Source organism: Synchiropus splendidus, chromosome 16 (genome assembly GCF_027744825.2).
Source record: "Synchiropus splendidus isolate RoL2022-P1 chromosome 16, RoL_Sspl_1.0, whole genome shotgun sequence".
Lineage (NCBI taxonomy): Eukaryota > Metazoa > Chordata > Actinopteri > Syngnathiformes > Callionymidae > Synchiropus > Synchiropus splendidus.
This window is the reverse complement of record NC_071349.1, coordinates 18,637,017-18,651,057: the sequence shown is the minus strand read 5'-3', so window position 1 is coordinate 18,651,057 and position 14,041 is coordinate 18,637,017. Positions and strand designations below refer to the sequence as shown.

Genomic DNA, 14,041 nt, shown 5'->3' with positions numbered 1-14,041 from the left:
CAGTGTTGTGCAGATGTGTACTCATAGCAATTTTATAGACAAATGATACTATTTACGGATGCGGCGGAGAATTGGGGGGTGTGAAACTTTTCCTTCTTCCTGGTGAGGGCGCAACAGAAAATAGTTCAGAGGCACTGCCTTAAAGTGTCCTATTTTTCCCCTCCATTTTCCACGGTAACTTCACTGAACATGATCAGACTTAGCCGATTCACCCTGGATATTCCGCTACTGTATAGCAGATGGTCCCAGACCCAGCCGTGTTCTGCAGCGTTCCATGATACTCGATGCACCATTGGCATTTAAAGGCAACATAAATCTGCATGTGTTGCAGCCATGAATGTCAGAGAGTCGCATGAGAGGTTAGATGGGGCTGACGAAAACAGTCCGACCCGTGTCCCACATGTATACGGCAGCACAGCACCCCTGTTGGAAACACAATACGAGCGTCCAAGTGAGAGATGGGGGGCCCTCCTGGGTCCCCTGTGCAATAGTCAAGCCATTGTGGCGAGTCAACAGAGAGGGACGCCCCCTGAAATACTCCCAGCTGAAAGCCTTATCATGATGGACGTGATCGAGTAAAGGGTATCGGATCTCAATGAAGTTATAAGCTTGACAGAGTCGTACCTTCTGCTGGTCTTGTGAGGCTTCATGAAACAGTGTCTTCATTTTCAGAGCCCACTAGATGGCACTAAAACCCATACATGAAACAGTGTCTTCATTTTCAGAGCCCACTAGATGACTAGTAAACCCCAAGTTATTTTTAAGCCTGTAGCGCCACCTACGGAGCTCGGGAGAAGGTTTCATGAAGCCTCAACAGCCCATCACTACCTGTAGCCTACTGTGCTGAGCAGGACACGTGGATATATGATGCGAGATAAATACGATCCTCAATATAAGACCATGCGAAAGTGAGTCAGAAAACAGGCTGAAGAGGCTTTTTAGAACTTTCACTGAACCGCGGCGTTCATTACTGAAGGATGTTTTGTTGTTGTTTGATCGCTAATTAAAAATATCCACCTAAGCTTTTAGCTGTGACTGGATTTAAACCCGCACTGTCGCAAACACGGACAAAAAAAAAACAAAGAAAAAACAAGCGCTTATCAGGGAAGGGCAGCTTCTCTCCTGAAAACGGCTCCGGAGAGTTTTTTTTTTTTTTTTTTCCAAGGGCTGGAGCAGGTTTGGAAACAGGCAGGCAGAAGGTTGACCTTGCTGGGGCTGGTGTGGAGTGGCGGGGTGCGAAGGTCAGCGGAGAATCAAAAGGCGATTAAAAGACGGCAGCCTTTTCCCATTAAAGCCACGGACACAAGCTGAGCCTTTTATTGACAACTAATTACAACGCAATTAGCTTGAAACATTTCATCATTGGAAACAGATGGGGTGGCGAGAAATGAGAGTTTGCTCGCTCTTAGCTCACCCCCACCTCCAGACACAAACACGCTCGCATGCGCACACACACGTGTTTGGCTGCAAGCTGCGCGGAAACGCGGTGGAGACAGGAGGCATGTTGCTAGCAAGCACTCAGCCGCGCAGCAGACGGCGCTTTGTTTACCTCTGCTGCTGAGCTGCTTTCCACGCAAGTCAACAAGCTTCAAAGTCAAATTGTGTTTCCGACTGACTCAGACTCCGTCCACAGAGCAGTCGACGTTTGGGCATCACCACGTCAGCGACAGCCAATAACTGGAATTTTGTCGGAGGTCGCCACCTATTGGCGCCCAAAGGTGTGTTTCTCAGTCTGAATTTAGCTGGTTATACAAAACAAGATGGCTCCGCCAAACGTCAACAGGAAGTGGAATTGCTCCAGGTTTTCTAGTTACAAACGCACGAAAAGGCACGGGTGAGACTAGCGTTCCTGGATGTGACTGTCTTCTCTTTACTATGTTCTTTTGCGACTTCGATAGCTTAAACGCTGAACTCAGCTGTGACGTCATTCCCACGTTTGACTTATTTCAAGTGCTGCTGAAGTCACGGTAGTGGAAGGTAAAAAACAAGAGCTAGCCACAGTTCGCTGTTAGCTTTAGCTTAGCTTAAACGTCACTTGGAGGAAAATCTCTTGTTTCCAAAGAAAAAGAATTATTAAACAAATGGCCTTTTAACTCTTGTCATTACACAATGAGTAGTGAAAAACACACTATTTTTGCAGATTTATTGACTTTTAGTAGCTATTCTCCGATCAATATTTTTACATGTAATTGGCCATGTATTTTCTTTTTTTATATATAAATATTTGTAAACTGCTGAATTTATAAATGTCGTTTCTCGGTTTTTTTAAAAAGTATGAACGCTGTCAGTTAAAGAACGAAACAAAATGTAATGACTTTGACGTGAAGCTTGCAGAAAAGGCTGAATGTATTTATAAAGAGTAACTATTATTACACCTTTATAAAGCGACCCCTCTGCGAAGCTGGCATGTTTGTGTGCTGTCTTGAGGCCGTTCTTTTAAGTGTGTGTTTGTGTCTGCGCACAGTCACACGAGTGTGCCGCTGCAGTGCTAATGGACCCAAACGTCTGTGTAAATGTTTGAGTTGTTATATCGGCATCCGAGGACTGAAGGCTCATTCATGAGTTTGCCAGTGAAACAGTCGAGTGTGACGCGGGCGTATGGGTTTCTGAGTGTGTATCTGATCCCACATACAGTTTAATCTCCACTTGGCTGCAGCAAACCCGACATTCCCGCTCTAATCTTCTTTGTGTCTCTGGATTTGTAACAAGTGTGATAATGTTCTTTTCTGAAGGTTAAAACGCCTCCAGACTTACGTGTTGAAACAGCATGTGACGGATTAGAGCTGTAGTTTTCACATTGTTGTGTCTCTTTTTTTGAAGATTCTCTGTCGTCTGGTGACGATGAAGACTATGATGAAGACGCGGAGGATGCAGGTAATGAAAATGGTGAATTATTTTTTTTACTTTTCGTGACTAATTTTGATGCCACTGTTTGATGGATGAAGAGTCTCTGATGCACTGCATCTACAGTTCGATCAATAGCTTGATAACTGAGTGATTGTTTAACCCAAACCATCACCTTCTGAGTCAATGTTTAACCTTCTTCTTCACTGTGCTCACACTGTAGTGTCTCCCAAAAGCCCCAGGCTTGCTGGCATGAACATGTGGATCAAAAGATGATCCTCTCAGCAGGTTACGCTCACAGAATACTCCTCACTGATATGGGCTGCTTTCAGAGTCATGCAGAGTTCAGGTGTGGGTGAACAAAGACCGACTCAAAGACTCAACACACTGTAGTCCCTTGTGTCAAACGGTGTAACTCCTGAGATGCAGGAAGTATCTCCTCCGCTCTGTGAGGATCGGATTTGTCAGGCGTCCCGTTGTGTAGCCTTTGTTGCATCAAAAGGAGCTGGTGAAGGTATAGAAACATGAGGAGAAACGGCCTTGAGCGACTGTTTTTTAAATAATATATATCAAATCACTTCAGTGGGAAGGAGAGATACTGCAGACAAGACTCTTCTCTGTATGGTGAAAGCATTGCTCAAGCGCAGGAGATGAAGCGGGTGGGAGGTGAACGAGGGAAATTAAAGGCCCACTTCAAGGTTCCCCTTCCCCAACTTTAGAGCTGCGCTAAAAGCTCTCGCTGAAATACAGAGTGAGAAGCTGAAACACCACCGTTGTGCTACGAGAAGAGCCAGTTTAGATGTCTGACGGAGCTGGTGATGGGCTTGTGAGGCTTCATGAAACAGGGTCCTCCTTCTCAGAGCTCATGAGAGGGCGCCGTCTTCTTTAAATTCTTTGGATTACAACACTTTTTAAACTGAGAGCGCCACATGTTGAGCTTTGAAAATGAGGACACTGTTTCACGAAGCTTCAGTAGGCCATTGTTACTAGTTGCGCAAGGGTCTCGCCCCACTAGAACTAGAGGTTGGTGTCTATAGAGCTGTCTTTGCTCGGGTTGCTTCCCTGCCAGGGAAAGGCAAAAGACATTATAAAATGAAGATTTAGGGCCTTTGCAGGTCCTCAACGTAGTCAGAGGAAACAAAGTGAGGCTTTTATGACTAGTTTCTTTAGTCGCTGGTTGAATAACAGAGAGGACAGTTTTCCCATGTCCATGAAGTGACTAGGACTAGTGATGGACTGATGACACTTTGTCACTTGTCCAAATCCATCCAAGATTGGAGAGCGCCATCTAGTGGGCTCTGAAATTGAGGACAGCGTATCATGAAGCCTCATAAACCAATCGAACCTTGAAAGAACAGGGTTTTATTCAGACGTTCCTGTCGGTTTGTGCAGTTGAGTTTTTTTCTAATATTATTACATCCTCATGTTTTATTGCGCCTGTAATTCCAAATAAATTGGCGGTACTGAAATGGAAATGTCATCAGACCTGGTCGTCTGAAGGCTAATTTAATCACGGTTATTAAATTGCTTCAAAATGAAGGCAGACCTGAGCTGATGGTGGATTTTAAGCAAGTCAAAAAACAACACAACAGCAGCAGCTTACTTCATATCCTATAGCTGGCGACTGCTGGACTTCATCTGTGCTTGCCAGTCTCTGCCTCATGACATGAGAGGCTTCCATTTCCAGGGCAGAAGAAGAGGGATTAGCCCAGAAACGTTCAAACCCATATCGCTGCGTAATGTCCACTAAGCCACCACTAATTATCCCGCCTGTTGCAGGACAGAGTCATGCGACAAACCCCCCCCCTCCCCAAATGAAGACAGGCTGTGAGTCCTCGTAATTAAGCGAGAGAATATTCTCATGGAGGAAAGTTATTTATTTGCTGTGAAGTATGAAAAGAAAGAGCTGGGAGGGAGGAGTATGAAGTGAGCTGCCAAGTCAAGATGAATCTGCCAACGTCTTCGCTGCCAAACAGACGAAAATAAAAAGAAACAAGCTGCTGCAGACATGAGATTATTCTCACACAAAAAAAAAGTCTGTCTCTCGTAACTGTCTGGGTGAAAGGCAGACAGATGGATCAGCAGAACATTAGCACCGATAACCAGCCTTATCTGTGTTTTGTCCAATAACAAGTTCCTGTCTTCAGCGTAGATTTGATGGCGCGAGATGGAGGCACGAGTGGCTTGAGGAGAGTTGAAAATCTGTCCCGGAGCAGTTTCACTGAGGGCTGTGAGCCATAACTCTGCCTTTATTTATCAAAATAAAAATAAATAAAATATATGCACAAAGTTATTTCAAGGAGTTGAGGACTGAAAACTGACAATATAAAGCCTTTTCATAGCCGTGTTGCGTAACTGAAGTGTGTCTGTGTTGCCACCAAGATGGAGGAATGTCAGCGGTCTGATCTCCGCCGTGTTGCCCAACTATGCTGCGCCGCTGTTTACCCTGGCAGGAGAGTAGAGAGCGGGACCACGGGCCGCGCTGCACGACTCTTCCGCCACAATCCTCCTCCTTTGTTCGCCTGCAGGCCCAGTCCGTTGCTGGGACCGCGCACCTTCAAAGAGACTCCGTCTCAATCTGCCTGTGCGCCGGCGTTGCGTTATACCATTATGCAATCAACCCGCTCCCCGTGTGAAGCAACTTGCTCAATACTAAGACTCGGGTTCAGAGCCAGTCCAACACACTCAGGCTCTCTCAGAGACCCAGTGGACAAATAAAAACTCACTGACTTGTATTCCTTTTCTTATTCAGTTGATCTACAAACAGTGGAAATGAATATTTTTTTAATATAATGCAGCAAAAATCATCTCATGGAGAGGAGCCAGCTGGAATTTAGGCAATGCTTTATGTATTAATATCGTCATGTGGTGATGATATTTTAGTCACGAATATTGGGTCTGAACATTGGCAACTAGTGGTGGCTAAACTAGAGTGAAGCACATCACGACCAAGCATCACTAGTTGATCGATATTCTGAAGATCATAGTGCACTCTGCAGGTCAACACATTCTCACTCCCATGGGGTTTGGAAAGTGGACTTTTGAGTCCAATACTAACGCCGATGTTGACACATTAAGCTTTCAATGGAAGCACCTGTTGCGTTTGTCGTCAGTATAGGCATCAAAAGTCGACTTCCCAACGTCATTACATTGCGCCTTGGGTGTGAGGATAGGTTGTTCTCACGCGTGATGATCGTGAAGCGAACCTTTCAGTCCATAGTTTTTCCCTCCCCCTGTGTTTCCTGGCAACAGAGGCAGAACAGGAAATGGAGTTGAGGGCAGGACAGTCACACAGTCGTATTGTCGCTGTTCGACAGCATGTTAGTGCTGCTGGTGGCTTCCCGGCATGCTTGTTAGCTCCGCCCCTTTCCATGCGCACATGCCTCAGAACCAAAATCAAAACCCGACAGATGACAGTGAGCTCCTTCTGAAAAGAATGGATCAACAATAAATCTGTTTTCAGGCGATATCTCCGATTCAAAACCGCAGATGAGGCTCAGCAAGACCCCGTCTATGAAGTCCCTCAAATATAAGTTGCGACTTAGAACTGAGTCCCGCAGGCTCAACACTTCCAGCCTCCAAATCGATCTGAAAACCATTTGATTCCATTTAAATTATGTTCATTAGTAACCAACGTAAGTATTCTCACCGAAAAGTCACATTTACGTGTTGGAATAATGAAACTAGGGCAGCACCGATCGATCCGGTGGCCGATTTTTCTGCGCCGATATGAGCATTTATGACATCATAATTGGCTGATCAAATGCCAAATCTAAGACGATTTATTTTAAATAAGACCCTATTTATATTCATAGATGAAGACAAATATTATTCTTTACATTTTTACATCATAATGTAAAAATGACAAAACAAAGCTGGCATTTCTCCTGCCTGCCTGTTGGGACTTTCAAAAAAAAAAAAAAAAAAAATCGGCCAGTGGTATGGGCCGAAGAAAATGGCAATAGTTGCACCTCTGAATGAAACATGATTTTTTTTTCATTACAATTGCTGGTCACCTTCAGTCCAGTGGAAATGGTATTCCGGCCATGCGAGGAAAAGGCTCGCTGCTCCTCGAACAGCATGTAGTAATGGGATTATTTCCCCCCTAAACATTTCCAGCTCGTATTTAAACTTGAGCCGTGGGATTGCATGTGTGTGAATGTGACACTTCTGCTGACCTCTCTGCCTCACTTGTTGATAACTGCATCTTCTGCATCTGTTATCGGATGTAAACCAAACAACAGTTGTGTATTTTTAGCCCAGCTGAGATTCCTTCCTCAGCTAACCTCCGACAGGTGGGCTTGACACCGGAGGGACTAGATGTTATGATAAACCCGGATAGCTGAGGACCCTGCCCCAGTGGGTGATGTTGGCCGTGCGCCAGCGGACCCCGAAAATCCCAGACCACTCAACTGAGGAAATACCATTCCACCAGTTAGACGTGGGATGGGATTACTAACAAGTTGCAATGGAAAACTGAAAGTCACATTCGGGTTTGAAATCTCGCCGGACCGTTTTAAGCGCTAAGACAAGTTTCTAAAAAATAAGTAAAGGAACCGTGGGGTGTGAAAGTTTGACCGTCCTATGTGGGTCTTTGTGTGGTGGCTGATTCATATGCAGAGAAGCCGTGTCCTCTGAGGTTCGTCCTTGCTACGTGGACGTTCGCTGTGACGGAGAAGTGCCACAAAATCTCTGGCTTTGAAGTTGACTGACAACCTCAAGGCAGTTGTCTTCGCAAGCTGAGATTCCGTGTTGCATTAAAAGTGAAATTCAGACTTATTTAGGCCATGACATCACCTGAGTCGACCTGATGGGATCCGACCTCCCCACTCCACTCTGCCCGCTGAATTTTCCTCGAAAAGCACACACACAGAGAGGCGCATTGAAATGATAATTAGCTCCTCTCAGTCCTTCTTTATTCCCCAAATTAAAGAGACATCTGATGACCGGTCACCAACCTCTGCTTGCTTTGTCCGAGGGGGACACACACACCCCGACCCGCTGAAGAGCCACGCATCAGTGGACTCACCCTGCAGACACACACCAGCAACAATGGCCCGTGCTGACTCGCTCGACCCTCTTTGTCCTTTTTCTTCTCAATACAACTCAATAAATTGCACTGACAGCTTTCCAAACGCTCAGGTTTGGAGCGCTCAACCAGTTTTTCCAGATGGAAGGAGATAAAGACCATAAGCTTCATGTTGGTCCACGCTTCACACTCACACATTTTTTTTGTTTTTATTCTTCTCCCCGCCGTCAAACCTGCTTTAACACTGCGCTGACACCCTGAACTTCGCTGTGTTTGGAAACAGAATGTTGAGCTTGACATTTAGGCGGACAGGTCCATAACGGACATGCAAAGCACCTGACCTGCAAGAACACCCAGAAAATACGCGTCTTTCCTTCCAGATACCTTTAACCACTGGAGCTGCCAGGTCAAATTTATTGCAAAAGTTTTGAGCCTCCGTCAGCTTCCCAAAACTGTGGCGAAGAGCTTCAGCTGAAACGTTCACTGGTTCACAAGAAAGATCTGTTCCTAACTGGTTCAGTATGGAAGACAATGTGTCCCATGTGTGATGTCTTTTTAGGCAATTATGAAATCATGTAGCAATGAAGTGGCTGGTGGCAGAGTGTCTGTGTGCTGGGAAGATGTGCTTTGCTTTGGATTGAATGCAAGTGAGTTGTGAAGCTCCGGGTGTCATGATTCACAGCTGAAGAAGAGGGCGTGTCCAGATTTGAAATGAGAGGTTAAGTGATGAGTTATTGACCAAAATAACTCCAGAATCAGTTTTCTCCTCAGCTTTTCTAGACTCATTTCTAGAGAGTAGTTGGAGTACAGTGGTCCTTTACATAGAGAGAAGCTAGTTCTTGTTCTCTCCAGCTCATATGTGCTACATAAAAGCTTCTAATCCAATAGCCACTGTATTATTTTAGCTATTCCGTTTGAGGTCGAAACATTTGAGGCTCAGACACCAATGTTTCCACACAATGCTGCTGTTATCAGTCCATTAAACGGCTGTTTTTTCTCTAGTACATATCGCCCTAGTATTATTCATATAGATATGGTGTCAATGTTCCTCGCCCGACTCTTGTTGTCAGTCAACTAGGGCTCCTCCCCCAAAGGGAGATGTTCTTCTAATGGACTCCCTGCCCTCAGGCTGAGAAAGGGAGCAACCATGGTGCTCTCAGTAATCCATAAAAATATAAATATTAACAAATGGGTTCTGAACCTTCTCTTTACTTCCTGTATTGCACTGTGAAATGGATCACGACCTTGTAAAGTTCAAACATTTCCTCTCCTTCACCAGCCCTGGCACCTTACTGGACGAGGCCTGACCGGATGGATAAGAAACTCCTGGCGGTGCCGGCAGCAAACACCGTCAGGTTCCGATGTCCCGCCGCTGGAAACCCGCTGCCGACGATCCACTGGTTGAAAAATGGCAAGGAGTTCAAGGGCGAGCAGAGGATGGGCGGCATCAAGGTGAGAGTCACCACAAACACTTGGGCCTCCAATAGAGAGTCAGAGATTCTGGTAAAAATCCGGCGTGGATGTTTGGCCTGCTCAGATATCATCAGCGAACCATTTAGTGGGGCGTTTTAATCCCACTGTGTCCTGCTGTGTGTCCGTCACTGGGTCTGTGCGACTGTGGCAAAGCTCCCTGGTGTGAAGGTCTATAACTGGACGGGTGCTGAAAGAGAGTTGATGCTTAGAGTAACTTCTCGTGGTAAATAAAGGTCAGCTCTGCTCCACACGACGGAGTGTCCTCTGCAGGATCACATTAGACCAAAATAAGATGTCGGGTCAAAGCCCTGCATTGTAATCAGAGTGCTGCGCAGATACATGGATGCCGGCGGGAGAGCCGGGTGTTGACAGCATCCAACCCAGGAAGCAGCTGCCGCCCCACACTTTAGCCTCGCTCCCGACTCTGAACTGTGTGGGCTGCTGCTTCCAGTGGAGACGCTGGGTTTAGTTTGGGGTGTGAAATCAGAACAGTGAGGTTCGGACGAATCTCTGCCGTGTTCTGAAATGTGAAACTCGTACGGCTTGTCATGACTTCGTAATAAGGACCTGAACATGTACCAACCTCATCCATAGACCTGATGTGCTACTCTTGTTGGGGAACTACTCGGCTTAGAATCAGAGTAATGATCGGGACCAGACTCCACAGTGCCTTGTGAGGTCACATGCTCTTTACGTGCTGTCAGTGCTGCTTCCCTTGTGGCGTAGCCTCTTGGTGTCACTTGCTGCAGTTGCTACTTGAAAAATCGTCACTCAAACTGAAACTGTTTTTTCCCCTCTATAACCTTCCCATGCCCATATACATGTGGGATATATCCTTGCTGGATTTTTACCCACAAAGTTGTCGGACGCTCATGCTGCGTGCAGCACGCCGACACTCAAGTCAGTGGGCACTTTTCAACACAACAGCCAGACAGAAATCACATGGAAATCTTGGTTAAATGAAGGGGTTTGTACTGCTGATTCAGAACATGCGTCATGAAATAAATGCTATATAACTCAGTTTTCAGACAGAAAAATATGAAAACCCAAATTTGATTTCAGCAACTATAATTATGATTTCTGAACTGCTTTGCTTTAAAATCTCTGGATCCATGGAACTAGACACTATAAAATCGATTGAAACAAAACATGCATCATTAATATTCAATATACCTATAAAGTGCTGCGGAAGAAAGGGAATTATTGATACTTAAACTTAGGTCCTAATATAATGATCATTTTTTACCATGAAATAAAGAATACCATAATAATAATGAGATAATAGTTAACAGGACTGTTACAAGCAAAGGGACGTCATTTTAAAAGCAGAAATAAAAAGCACCAACACTGGTAATGACACTGCTGGCTAATAATAATAATAATAAGCGTGCGATGATGAAATTGTTGAACTTTCAAAAGAAGGAATCAGCGCAGGGGTTTGCTGTAATGTGATCGGTGAACTTGTGCGGAGTATCTCAGACACGGTGAACATGATCCCGCCCGGCCGCGGAGCACCACGAGACGCCTCGTCCCCAGTGGAAGTTTGGCCTTTAAAGAGTTAAGGGTAACGGGATCCTGCAGCTATTAACAGTTTACGGAGATCTCCAACATCTGCTCCCAGCAGACCAACAGCAGTTGTCTCCCTCCCTCTGTCCGCGCACACACCTGTCACCAGCCCTCAGGAGCAGCAGATTGTCCCCTCCGACAGCAACCTGGGGCTCCAGTGGATCCCTGCCACTGCAGGAGATTCCTGCTTCTCCCTCAAACATCTCTCTGTGTGAAAGCCCTCGCAGCGCTCTTCCATGAGGTCCAGAAGCTGTGGAGTTGAGCTGTGCAGCTGGCTCTTCATAAAAAGCATTTGCAGTGGTGTGAGGTCCCACTGGCCTCGTACTATGCTGTCAAGCCACCACGACAAATTCTTGTGCATTTTCAGCTCAGAGCGACAAGTTTGGCGCTGGGCCCGTCACTGCTCAGTGTTCCCACCGTGGCCCCCCCCGCAGATACGCCGGACACATACATGCGTGTCAAAGTATAGTCTGAAGAGCAGCGCCTCCATCCATGCTGCGTGAATCCACAGTCTTTCATCCATTCAAACATGAATCCACAGCCCATCATCCATTCAGTGTCATGGTTCCGAAACGTGATCACAGAATGTTAAGAGTTTCATTTGAATGTACATTAAATGTAGACTTCTTGGATTCCGGTGTGAGGTGTTGCAGTGCGTTATGGGGCTTGTAGTATGAGTTGTGTGGCAAGCAACTTCTAAAACTCTCTAACTTATCAGAAAGAGGAAAAACACCCTTTGGTCAGAAGTGAAATGTAGTGAATGTTATGGTTCGAGACAGTGATGAGGAACTTACAGGAGGCAAGGTACAATATTTCATAATTCACAACAATTAAAGCAGAACAGAAAGCTTCACTGAACCGGAGGAAGTCCATAAATGTGAAGAAGAGTCCAACAGAAACCGAACCGGGAGAAACAAACAAACTTAAATCTGTAAACAGAGAGAGCAAACACATTGAACAGAAAAAGTAAATCACAGAACAAACCAGGAAACAGGCAGAAACAGAGGAACAAAACACAAACTCAGGCACCAGGGTTTCAGAAAGAGTCATCAAACAAGCAAATAAACAAGCCAAAGAACGAGAACAAGCGAGCGCCAATTCACCACGAGGGACAATTGAAGTCGATCTGGCACAGTCCAGGTGCTTATGAGTTGTTGACGCTGATGAGATCATTGGCTCCAGCCGTGTGCCATGAACCAGGAAGGAAGGAAGGAAACACAAAATGGGAAGCACAGAAACCAAAATAAAAGCGGATCGTGACAGTGAAGTCCGACACGGAGGTTATTGAGTCGTTCCCCGACGTGTCTTTATCTCCCGGTTGTGGTCTCTCAGATTTCAAATCAATGTAGCTTGTAATTTAGTCAGCTTGAGGACGTATTTGGCCTTCAGGGAGGTGAATGGGGAGGTCACCGTCCTGAGACTGGGGCAGCTTGGTGACGGGCAGTCCTGTGCCTCCAGGTCAAAGGTAACAGCTTAACCGGGTCTTAATGTCACAACCTCTGAAGACCCTCCTCACGCTGACAGAACTTCAGTTGCATTTGAACTGTTGCATTATTTCCCTCAACACCTGAAAACAGCATGTGTTTTGATGGAGGACAATAAACGCTGCAGTAGGGTGGGAGTCCGATGATCATTGAGTCGTCTGGTGACAGCAACAGCCACTTGCAACAGAGATATTTGCGGTGTGTTCAGTGTCACGGCCCCCGGTGGCCCTCCCCACATCTGCCCATGATGAGTTCATCTGGAGAGGCCACGGGCAGAGCTGTGCCGGGTGGGAGTCCTGACAGCTTCACAATGGCACGTCTCCCAGTGGGTCTCAAAGGTGGACCCATCCTCCCCTGGCAGGAAGTATTGGCATGGCCACATCGCTCTTCATTTGACAGCCGTGTTTAATTTCCTCTGAAAGGACCCGAGATATTGAAGGTTTGACGGACGACTTTGTCGTGAGATGTGTGTTGGAATTGCTAATGAAGCGTGTCAGTCACTTTGTCTTTGACATTGTGTTCTTTTCTTCGCCCTGCTGGACACTGACGCAGAAGAATTGTGTTGCTCTTTATATCGCAGGAGAAATGCTTGAGCATAAAATGATTTGTTTTATAGTTTTCAGGGACCATCAAGGTGGAACCCTTAGATCAACACGGCTCACCCGAGAGGCAGGTTTAGACAATAATGTCACTGAAAACATAGCAGTTTTGATAGTTATTGAAGCATCACAAGGTGTTTATTGACTCCAAACCTGCTGTAGATTGAACCAAGGATCAATGTTCCTTCAATATCGGGATTCACTTCCCAAGTCCTGGTGAAGCTCCTGAAGCTATTTTTGAGTTGTAGGTGTCAATATTTTTGTCATTTTAGCCCTTCTTTGTGATGTGCAATAGCAGTAAAACCCACCTGAAAAACTCAATATTCTAGTGACTACAACACTAGTAATTTATTTATTTATTTATTGCTAGCAAATAAAATATTAAAATGCTCTTTTAAAACTAGAGGTGTAAAAAATATTGGATCCGATGACCAACCTCCAATTCAATATCATAAAACCATATAAAGAATTTTAAAAATAATAATGGAAAGAGATGGAAATAAAGGAAAGAGAAACCAAAATACTGTTATCTTTGTGTTTCATCCTTTCCATTATTTGGACAATTGCTTTTAAAAAACAAGAATTAAAAAATAATTCAAATAAATATTCATATTGTTTTAAGTCAGCTCATTTTTCCATGCCTCACACTCAATGATCTCATGAGTGTTGGGTGTGTAAGATGGGTGACGCCCCATGAGCGTGTATGACTGGGTACCAAGTGAAATAAAGACGACATTATCTGTCTGCTGCCCGAGCGTTGTGGCCTAAAGTTGAAAGGTCAGCCGTCTATTGAGTCGTCACGTGGAGGCGGGGCCAGATGGGCGTGCCACCCTCCATTGAGTCTTTGACAGCCACAGCCAATGCCGCCACATGCTCTGAAAAGACATATGGTGGAGCTCATTGTGCTCATGCTAAACTGTGGCGGCAACAGCGACGCAACAGTCGACAATTCAATTATTGTTCGGGAGACGACTGGCTGCGCTGCTGCTGCAGACGTTTTAATGACTTTTTTGTTGAGTTGTTAGTGAGAGATTGTTGGACATTTC

General features: G+C 45.4%; 1 protein-coding gene across 4 annotated transcripts in view; it reads left to right on the top strand.

Annotated features, from left to right (window-relative positions):
* The window catches only part of fgfr3 (fibroblast growth factor receptor 3), a 56,257-nt gene that overhangs the window by 19,082 nt on the left and 23,134 nt on the right, over positions 1-14,041 (top strand). For 3 of the 4 annotated variants that reach the window (XM_053844279.1, XM_053844280.1, XM_053844278.1), the window contains exons 4-5: positions 2,821-2,886; positions 9,153-9,325. In XM_053844279.1, the coding sequence (XP_053700254.1) occupies positions 2,821-2,886; positions 9,153-9,325 (239 nt within the window). The remainder of the gene's footprint in view (positions 1-2,820; positions 2,887-9,152; positions 9,326-14,041) is intronic. The other variant, XM_053844282.1, reaches the window with a different exon arrangement.